Below are 11,367 nucleotides of genomic sequence, written 5' to 3' on the forward strand. Positions count from 1 at the left end.
ACTGTCTCTTAACTGCCGTCCGCAATGACTGAGCAAGCAACTCAGTTCAAACGCAATTAAGGGTGGGCAGTAAATGCTGGCCTTGCCAGCAATGCCCACATCCTATGCAAGAATAAAAAAAGCATGGGGTGGGGGAGCAGGAATGCACAAAGGGGAGGCGGGGCTTGGGAGCGGGGCGGGGCAAAGTTGCATGGAGCATAGGTCTGTATCTGTGGTGGGATTGATTTGAATCTAACAACCTCTCCCTTTCCTTGCAGATCTACCAGGCGATGATCTGGTAAGTTATTAGTGAAATTAAGAGATCGCCTCTCACTGAGGTGCAGGTCCCACACACACTGATTCTCATTGGGTTATGGGTTCCACACACACTGACTCTCACTGGGGTGTGGGTCCCACACACACTGACTCTCATTGGGGTACAGGTTCCCCACACACTGACTCTCACTGGGGTACGGGTCCCACACACACTAACTCTCTCTGATGTACGGGTTCCACACACACTGACTCTCAATGGGGTACGGGTCCCACACACACTGACTCTCAATGGGGTACGGGTCCCACACACACTGACTCTCACTGGGGTACGGGTCCCACACACACTGATTCTCACTGGGGTAGGGGTCCCACACACACTGGCTCTCACTGGGGTATGGAGGTACGGGTCCCACACACACCAACTTTCACTGGGGTACGAGTCCCACGCACACTGATTCTCACTGGGGTACGGGCCCCACACACACTGACTCTCATTGGGGCCCTTTGTTGCTCACCATCTACCCTCATTTCCTCAGCTCACTGTGCCTCAATTAGTCTAGGCTCGTTTTGCCAGCAGCGGATGCATGGAGAACTTTGCATTTGTTTCCAGGTCATAGCGCAGGGGTGAAAGTCCATGCTTCCTGACCATTGATTATTGCAATGCCCAGCGCACCGCCCTCTGTGATCGGAAGCTGAGCTGGGGCTGAATGGCAGCCACTCTGCTGTCATATCGTACACTGAACAAATGTCTGGAAATCATAGGATTACATAGAAAAAGGAAACTTCCATCTCATTTCATACAAAACAAATAACCCTTCTGTCTTTCTTCACAGGATGGTGGACAGCCAGCGGCAGCAGGTACACGCACACCCCTATCTGAGGGGAAACTCCGTACATGCCATTTATACAGCATCTTATCAACCTCAGAATATCCCAGTACAGTTCACAGCCAATGAACAACTCTTTTCTTCCTGTTGGAATGTAGGAAACGTGGTAGCCAAATTATGTACAGCAAGATCCCACAAACAGTGATGAAATAATGACCCAGATAATCTGTTTTAGTCATTTTTGACAGATAATTATTGGCCAGGTCCCCAGTGAGAACTCATGTGATCATCTTCAAATATTAGCTATGGGATCTTATACATCCACCTGAGGGGGCAGAGGGGGTCTTTGCTTAACCTCTCATCCAAAAGATGGAATCTTCAATACTGCACCCCGCCCTTCATTCAGCCCCTGCACCAGTGCAGCGCTCCCTCCATACTGACTCTCTGACAGTGCAGCACCCCCTAAGTACTGACCGTCTGACAGTGCAGCATCCCCTCAGTACTGACCCTCCGACAGTGCGCACTCCCTCAGTACTGACCCTCCGACAGTGCGGCACTCCCTCAGTACTGACCCTCCGATAGTACGGCACTCCCTCAGTACTGACCCTCCGACAGTGCGGCACTCCCTCAGTACTGACCCTCCGACAGTGCCGCACTCCCTCAGTACTGACCTTCCGACAGTGCAACATTCCCTCAGTACTGACCCTCCGACAGTGCGACATTCCCTCAGTACTGACTCTCTGACAGTGCAGCACTCCCTCTACTGTATTGAAACTGTCAGCCTGGATTATGGTTTGAAGTCTCTGAAATGGGATTTGAACCCCCAACCGTTGGACCTAGAGGTGAGAATGCTGTCACTGAGCGCTGACTGACACCTTGACAGATGGATTTGCAGAGATCATAATGATTGTATGCCCACCCACCTCTTCCTACCTGCCACCCAACACCACCCCCTTTTGTGCCTACAGAACTTGGTTGCGCTATGTTTGAAGTTGTTTCTGTTAGTTCTTATTAGTATGGATGAAGCCTGGTTGCTGCTTCATCCTGATCTCTTTTCTCCACTGATTCAGGAATGCGATGGAAATGCATGTTTTGTGCTTTTTTTCCAGGTCCCAGAATGCTAGCAGTTCGTTCATACCAGGGAAACCCCACTCCACCTGTGGGAAAACCAAGCCTCAGCTTCCAGACTGGAGAAGTCATTGAATTGCTCAAGGGAGATCCAGACTCAACGTGGTGGGAGGTCAGATTCACTGACGGGAGCTTTGAGCCAAACAGGCAGGATCAGAAGTGAGCGAGTCTATCGCAGGAGCACCCGTGACTGGGTCATGCCAGCATCAGTACAGTTACTGGACTGTACCTTTTGGGCGCAGCTAGGAGTGGACAGCAGGATAAGTGATCTTGTGAAGGATAAAAGGAAAATGTTAGATCTGTTAGCAGGCTAAAGGAAGATCAAGTACCAGTGCCACAGGATACACACCGGATCCTGAGTGGGATGCGGGAGGTGATTGGCGGGGCTGTCAAATGATATTTCAGAGATGTGAATGTACTCGAAGGCTGCAGAGTGACTGGTGTAATTCCCACTCTCAAAAATAGAGACAGCCAATTGCAGCATCAGCTTGTGTTTATATTGGGGAAGATGGTGGCATTGTGGTCACGTCACTGGACTAGTAATCCAGAGGCCCAGACACGGGTTCAGATCCCTTCACGGCAGCTGGTGGAATCTAAATTCAATTCATAAATCAGGAAAATAAATCTAGTCTCAGTAATGGTGACCATGAAACTATCGTCGATTGTCGTAAAAACCCATCTGGTTCACTGATGTCCTTTAGGGAAGGAAATCTGCCGTCCTTACCTGGTCTGGCCTACATGTGACTCCAGACCCTCAGCAATGTGGTTGACTCTTAACTGCCCTCGCAAGCCACTCAGTTCAAGGGCAATTAGGGATGGGCAACAGAAGCTGTCCTTGTCAATGACGCCCACATCCCAGGAAAGAATAAAAAAGAAGCTTTAATGTGGTAAAATGTCCCAGGGTAGTTCACAGTTCTTTCTTTTCAAATTGCTCCTTGACCTCGCCCCTCCTCATGTCGGAATCTTGTCAAGCCCCACAAAGCCTGAGATTTCTGCGCTCCTTCTGTTCTAGTTAAATTCCATGATTTAAAGACTATTCCACCCCTGGTGACTGTGCCCTCCGCTGCCTGGGTGTCAAGCCCTGGAATTCCCTCCCTAAACCTCTGCATCTTCCTCCGTTAAAACCCTCCTCAGTGCTGATGTCTCCTCCTTTGTTTCTATTTTCAAGGTACTGTCGAGATGCTTTCGCTCTGTAGGCTGAGTGACGCCCTGCTCCAGGAGAGTGTCTGTAGACATTGCAGGAATCCCAGTTCTCGAATAATTCCCTTTCTATCCAAACAAATAATGGAAACGTAAACTCTCCCACAAGAATTCTTGCTCTTCTCTCTAATCAGATGGCCAGTTTCCTCTTCCAACCTCTTACCGATAATTTGTAATTCTGTCTGTGACATGTCGGCCTATTAAAACAAGTCCTCACTCTCGGAGTTGCACTCCCGGTATGTGTCTCCTCTTCTCACTACATCACCCTCTCTGCAGCAGGTCTTCCCTTTTTAATTTCCTCTGATCTTGTCGATCCCTCCAAAAACATCAAGCTCCAATATATTTTTTCTATTCTTACCCAGTTTACAGACATGTTTATGATACTGCTGTTAAGGCTGTCAAGTAATATCATTGTTTCCAGTTTCTTTCCCACATTTGGCAATCCATGCTTTTTAAATTTACTTAGCCTCTTTTCCATTTCCCATTGATTTTTGTCTAAGATTTACTTTTGTTTTATCCACTTATAATGAGCCCATTTCATTTTACACCTCAGCTCCAAATTGACGAAACAGGCTTGAGGGGCTGAATGGCCTGCTCCTGTTCCTGTTCCTGTGCTCAATGTCCCCCTCACCAAATTGTAGTAACAACACATCACAATCAGGGACTGGGAGGAGGGGAGGTGCAATATGCCAGACTGGGAGGAGAATGGGGGAGGACGTTGTGTCGTAATCCTGTCTGCCTGTGAGGATCTGTATAATGGTTCTGTGAAAGGAAGGCTGATGGGGTCGTGGGGGATTGGCCGGGGGGGAGGCGGTGGAGGGGGTAGTCTGTGGGGTATTGCCCTTGTAAATAAACTGCACTGATTGATACCAGCCGACACTGAAGCTGTCTGTCTGTCTCTGTTCCAGGGCAAGGTAATTCAAACCAAACGGTCTGGTTGGTTCCCAAGCTTGTCTGTGAAGCCTTGTCCAGTGGATTCACGAGTAAGTGTGGTCAGGCTTCTGACTTGCTGTCATGTCCTCCTGTTCCTGTCCACGCCCCGATAACCCCATTAATTTAGGGTCTTCTCTCAGGAGCTGCAACACCAACACACTCGCGTACATCGGGGAGCTCAATTCAGTGGGTACGGTGTGTGCTGGACAAATACACAGGTGCTACTCGGGGACAGTAGAATCTGTTTAAGTAGCCGCGCACTTAGTGAAGGTCCCACATATCATTTCCATGTAGAGAAAATTGCATCAAATTGAATACATGACCAAAAGCTGCAAGATTTTGCAAAATGGATAGAAAATTGGGCAGTGTTGGGAGAGCAAGAGGAGAGGCCACAGGAGCACAGTGGACACACCATTGATATAGTCCAGCCAAAAAGTGCACCCATTAATGAAGCGAACCCAGACCTGAGCTATATCACCCGGTCAGTATAGGACTAAGCACTGACTCTCACTGAGGTACGGGTTCCACATACACTGACTCTTACTGGGGTATGGGTTCCACCCACACTGACTCTCAGTGGGGTACGGGTTCCACCCACACTGACTCTCAATGGGGTACGGGTTCCACACACACTGACTCTCACTGGGGTACGGGTCCCACACACACTGACTCTCACTGGGGTACGGGTCCCACACACACTGACTCTCACTGGGGTATGGGTTCCACACACACTGACTCTTACTGGGGTATGGGTTCCACACACACTGACTCTCACTGGGGTACAGGTTCCACCCACACTGACTCTCAATGGGGTACGGGTCCCACACACACTGACTCTCACTGGGGTACGGGTTCCACCCACACTGACTCTCACTGGGGTACGGGTCCCACACACACTGACTCTCACTGGGGTACGGGTCCCACACACACTGACTCTCACTAGCGTACCGTTTCCACACACACTGACTCATACTGGGGTACGGGTCCCACACATACTAACTCCCACTGGGGTACGGGTCCCACAACCACTGACTCTCACTGGGGTACAGGTCCCACACACACCGACTCTCATTAGGATACAATGGAGATCATCACAGATGCATTCCTGTCCCCAGCTCCACACACACACCTTCCAAAGAGGGTTATTTTTTGAAACCTTGGCTCGCTGGCACTGGGCCCTGAGATTAAATTGTAGGGTCAGTGCAGCGTCGTCATTGATACAGTCAGCTGACCTGGCAAGAAAGGTCTGTACCTAAGAAATAGGAACAGGAATAACTGTAATGCTCAGTACCACACTGGGCAATCAGTCACTGCCTGACCGATTATCCAAAAAAGAGTGTAAGGGTAAGCCATGTAACTGCAGGCCTGTCAGTTTAACTTCAATGTTAAAAAAGCTTTTAGAAATGATAATTCGAGACAAAATTAAGTCACTTGGACATAACATGGAATAATTAAGAAAAGCCAGCAAACTCATTCAGGGCAAATCATGTTTAACCAACTTGCTTGAATTTTTTGATCAGATAACAGAGAAGGTTGACGAGTATAACACGGTTGATGTGGTGTGCATGGTCTTCCCAAAAGGCATTTAATAAAGTGCCACATAAAAGGCTTGTCAGCAAATAAAAAGGACAGTAACCACATGGATACGAAGTTAGCTGAGTGACAGGAAATGGTGAAGGGTTCTTTTTCAGACTGCAGGAAGGTATATAATGGGGTTCCCAGGGGCTGGTGTTCAGACCCCTGCTTTCCTTGATCCATATTAATGATGTAGACTTGGGTGTGCCAGCAGAGTCAAAATTTACAGGTGACCCAAAACTTGGAGGAATTGTGAACTGTGAGGAGGATAGTGATAAACTTCAAAAGGACATGGACAGGCTGGTGGAATGGGCGGACAAGTGGCAGAGGCAAATTTAATGCAGGGATGTGTGAAGTGATACATTTTGGCAGGAAGAACAAGGAGAGGCAATATAAAATAAAGGATATGATTTGAAAGGGGGGTGCAGGAACAGAGGGACCTGGGGATATCTATGTACAAATTGTTGTAGGTGGCAGGACAGGTTGAGAAATCAATTCATAAAATATGTGAGATCCTCGGTTTTATTAATTGGGGCATTGAGTACAAAAGCAAGGAAGTCCTGGGTGCCACACTTTAGGAGGGGTGTGAAGGCTTTAGAGAGGGTGCAGAAAAGATTCACGTGAATGGTTCCAGGGATGAGGAACTACAGTTATGTGGATAGATTGGAGAATCATAGAATTACAGAATTTACAGCAGGAAAGAGGCCACTTGGCCCATCGTGTTTGTGCCGGCCGAATAAATGAGCCACCCAGCCGAATCCCACTTTCCAGCATTTGGTCCGTAGCCCTGCAGGTTACAGCACTTGAGGTGGATTTCCAGACAAAGAGAAGTTGGGACTGTTCTCCTCAGAGAAGAGAAGGTTGAGAGGAGATTTGGTGGAGGTATTCAAAATCTTGAGGGGTCTGGACAGAGTAGATAGGGAGAAACTATTCCCATTGGTTCCCAGCTGTTCCCGAAGAGCGAGAACCAGAGGACACTGATTTAATGTGATTGGCAGAAGTTGCCACGCTGACATGAGGAAAAACCTTTTACTCAGCGAGTGATTAGAATCTGAATGCTTCTGTGCTGTAACCGTTCTATGATTCCCCGATTTCTTGTTCTGTTTGCAGCAGCTGTATTTCTGCCGCCTGGGCTGCTGAACCCAAGTGGTCCAGGTTCGTTATTGAAAACCTCCTCTAGCACAAAGAAATAATTGTTTTTTATTTCTCCTTTCAGCATTTTATTAAACCGCCTTCAAAAGAACCTGACTACAGCATGTACCCCTGGTAAGCCTCAGATTGTTGGACAATCTTGTCAAACACTCCCAGGACAGGTACAGCACGGGGTTAGATACAGAGTAAAGCTCCCTCTACACTGTCCCCATCAAACACTCACAGGACAGATACAGCACGGGGTTAGATACAGAGTAAAGCTCCATCTACACTGTCCCCATCAAACACTCCCAGGACAGGTACAGCACGGGGTTAGATACAGAGTAAAGCTCCATCCACACTGTCCCCATCAAACACTCCCAGGACAGGTACAGCACGGGGTTAGATACAGAGTAAAGCTCCATCTACACTGTCCCCATCAAACACTCCCAGAACAGTTACAGCTCAGGTTGAGATACAGAGTAAAGCTCCCTCTACATTGTCCCCATCAAACACTCCCAGGACAGATACAGCACGGGGTTAGATACAGAGTAAAGCTCCCTCTACACTGTCCCCATCAAACACTCCCAGGACAGGTACAGCACGGGGTTAGATACAGAGTAAAGCTCCCTCTACACTGTCCCCATCAAACACTCCCAGGACAGGTACAACACGAGGTTAGATACAGAGTAAAGCTCCCTCTACACTGTCCCCATCAAACACTCCCAGGACAGGCACAGGGTAATAGGGAGTGGTCCTTGTGTATATTTAAGGCATGTTTGACTAGCTCCAGCATTTCTATTTATGTTCTGGTGAAAGGTCATCGACCTGAAGTGTAAACTCTGTTTCTTCACCGACGCTGTCAGGCCTGCTGAGTATTTCCAGCATTTTCTGTTTTCATTTCAGATTTCAAGCATCTACAGTCTTTTGTGTTTCTTTTTCCTCCCTAGGTTTGCGGGTAATCTGGAGCGGGGCCAGGCTGACAATCTCCTGAAGGCACACAGCTCGGGAACATATCTTATTCGAGAGCGGACAGCAGAGGCTGAAAGATTTGCTATAAGTATTAGGTCGGTGATGAACACATTGTGTCTTTGCAAAGGTGCAGAGGCTGTTTCAATACTCGGTCTGGGCTGATTTATAGAGAGTGTATAAAAGATTCGTATGAATGGCTTAAGGGATGAGAAATTTCAGTTATGTAGATAGATTGGAGAAAGTGGCATGGTATGTGATAGACATTGTCCTGGTCTGAGCTTGGCTGGATGATTATTCAGTTTCTCTTCATGGTGCATAGAAATATATAAACAGAAAATTTACAGGAGGCACAGGAGGAGGCCATTCAGTCCATTGTGTCTGCTGTGACTGAAAGAGAGCAAACCAGCCTAATCTCACTTCCAGCTCTTGGTTGGTAGTCCTGTGGGTTACTGTACATATCCAAAAATGTTTTAAATGTGATGAGGGCTTCTGTCTCTACCACCCTTTTAGACAGTGAGTTCCAGATCCCCACCACCCTCCTCAATTCACCTCCAATCCTTCTACTAATACTTGATAATTAAGCCCCCTGGTTATCCACACTATCTCGGCTCCTTATTCTTTTATGCATCTCAATTAAATCTCCCCTCAGCCTCCTCTGTTCCAAAGAAAACAGCCCCAACCTATCCGATATTTCCTCAGTTAAAATTCTCCATTTCTGGCAACACCCTCAAAAATAGGAACATAGAGAATGGTTACAGCACACAAGGAGGCCTTTCAACCCATCGTGCCTATGCCAGCTCTTTACAAGAGCAACTCAGCTAGTCCACCTCTCTGTCCTTGCCCTGTAGCCCTGACAATTTTTTCTCTTCAGATAATTATCCTTTACCCTTCAGCAAGCTACGGCACTCTCAAGCAGTGCATTCCAGATCCCATCTATTTGCTGTGTAAAGACGTTTTCCCCAGGTCACCTTTGATTCTTTTGTCAATCACTTAATATCGGTGCCCTCTGGTTCTCAATCCTTCCACCAATGGGAACAGTTTCTCTCTATCTGCTCAGTCCAGACCTCTCAGATTTTGAATACCTCTCGCAAATCTCCTCTCAAGCATCTCGCAGTGGAACAGTCTCAGCTTCTCCAATCCATCTACAAAACTGAAATTTCTCATCTCTGGAATCATTCACATGAATCTTTTCTGCACCCTCTCTAAAGCCTTCACATCCTTCCTAAAGTGTGGTGCCCAGAACTAAGCACACTACTCGAGTTGAGGCTGAACCAGTGTTTTGTAACTTCACCATAACTTTCTTGCTTTTGTACCCTATGCCTTTATTTACAAAGCCCAGGATCCCGTATGCCTTGTTAACCACTTTCTTAACCTGCCTTGCCACTTTCAATAGTTTGTGCACATATTCCCCCAGGTCTCTCTACTCCTGCACCCCCTTTTAGAATCATATCCTTTATATTGTCTCTCCTCATTCTTCCTACCAAAATGTATCAATTCCTAATTCTCTGCATTAAATTCCATCTCCTATTTGTCTGCCCATTCCACCATCCTGTTTATGTCCTCTTGAAGTCTATCACTATCCTCCTCACAGTTCACAATACTTCCAAGTTTTGTGCCATCTGCAGATGTTGACATTGTGTCCTGCACACTCAAGTCTACGTCGTTAACATAGATCAAGAAAAGCAGGGGCCCTCACACTGATCCCTGGGGAACCCCACTATAAACCTTCCTAAAGCCTGAAAAACAACTGTTCACCACTACTCTGTTTCCAGTCACTCAGTCAATTTCATGTCCATGCTGCTAATGTCCCTTTTATTCTATGAGCTTCACCTTTGCTGATAAGCCTGTCATGTGACTTTTTATCAAATGCCCTTTGGAAGTCCACGTACACCACATCAACCTCTAAGACATCCTCTCTCTCCAGCACTGTAACATGCTCCTTAATCATTACTAGAAAAAGCTTTTCTGTATCATCTCTTGTGTGATCACATTCTTCCTGTAACACAGTTATCAGAATTGTATACAGTATTCCAGCTGCGATATGAATTGTGATTTCTACAGTTCTTTAGGAATGAAAGGTTATCGGGGGTAGATGGGAATGCAGAGCTCGAAACACAAACAGACCAGCCATGATCTTATTGAATGGTGGAGCAGGCTCGAGAGGCCAAATGGCCTACCCCTGCTCCTATTTCGTATGTTCTTAAATTCTATGCCTCAGCCAATAAAGAAAAGTATCCCATATACCTTCTTGAGTACCTGACCTGCCCTGCTTCCTTCAGGGATCTGTAGACATACACTCTGAGGTTCCTCTGTTCCTCTACACTTCTCAGTATCCTTTAATTTACTGTATATTCCATTGCCTTGTTTGTCCTCCCAAAATGCTTTACCTCACACTTCTTTCAGATTGAATTCCATTTGCTATTTCTCTGCCCGCCTGACCAGTCCATCGATATCTTCCTGTAGTCTATAGCTTTCTTCCTTCATATCAACCATACAGCAAATTTTGGTATCATCTGCAAACTTCTTAATCAAGCACCTTACATTTAAGTCTAGCATGAAAAGCAAGGGACCCAGTACTGAGTCGTACAGACCTCCACTGGAAACAGTCTTCCACTTACAAAAACACCCATCAACCATAACCCTTTGCTTTCTGCTGCTGAGTCAATTTTGGATCTCATGAGCTTTTAATTTACTGATCAGTCTGCCATGTGGGACTTTGTCTAAACCCTTGTTAAAATCCATGGAAACTACATCAAACTCACTAACCTCATCGATTCTCCTTGTTACATCTTTAAAAAATTCAACCAAGTTAATCAGAGACAATCTTCCCTTAATAATTCTATGCTGACTGTCCTTGATTAATCTGTGCCTTTATAAATGACAAATTGTACTGTCCCTCAGCCTAATGTATAATCTGTCAATTTTATCTTATTATTTGATGATTTTATTGTTGTGTTTGTGACACTCAATCCCGCCGATGATGGCCTCTCTCCTCAGGTTTAATGATGAGGTGAAGCACATTAAAGTTGTTGAGAAGGACAATTGGATCCACATCACCGAGGCCAAGAAATTTGAGAGTCTCCTGGTATGTTCCCTTACACTGTCTTCTCCTAAATGGTGCTCGATATGTTCTCCAGATGCCTGTTCCTCTCTGGCACTTTCTCTGAGTGACCCTTCCTATGTGCCGGGGCCCAGAGTATGTTACTAGGCTGTTCCACCGTTGTGGCATCTCAGTAAAGCTAGGTCTTATCACACAGGAGTCACTGGCTTGTGATCGGGAGCAGGAATCAAGCTGAAACCTCCCTGTCCTTAAGCCAGGAAATGGAGGACTAGTAGGGTTTTTGCT

At 46.6% G+C, this 11,367-nt stretch overlaps 1 protein-coding gene across 1 annotated transcript; it reads left to right on the forward strand.

Annotated features, from left to right (window-relative positions):
• Positions 1-257: 257 nt before the first annotated feature.
• On the forward strand, positions 258-11,106 carry LOC144678589 (guanine nucleotide exchange factor VAV2-like; the record flags this gene model as incomplete). The annotated part of the gene is made up of 7 exons (XM_078538327.1): positions 258-277; positions 1,089-1,113; positions 2,192-2,322; positions 4,319-4,393; positions 7,135-7,184; positions 8,000-8,116; positions 11,019-11,106. Coding segments are annotated over 7 exons (506 nt in total), but the record flags the coding sequence as incomplete, so codon positions are not given.
• Positions 11,107-11,367: the final 261 nt, after the last annotated feature.

This window comes from Cetorhinus maximus, unplaced genomic scaffold (assembly GCF_964194155.1).
Source record: "Cetorhinus maximus unplaced genomic scaffold, sCetMax3.hap1.1 HAP1_SCAFFOLD_4753, whole genome shotgun sequence".
In the NCBI taxonomy this organism is placed as follows: Eukaryota; Metazoa; Chordata; class Chondrichthyes; order Lamniformes; family Cetorhinidae; genus Cetorhinus; species Cetorhinus maximus.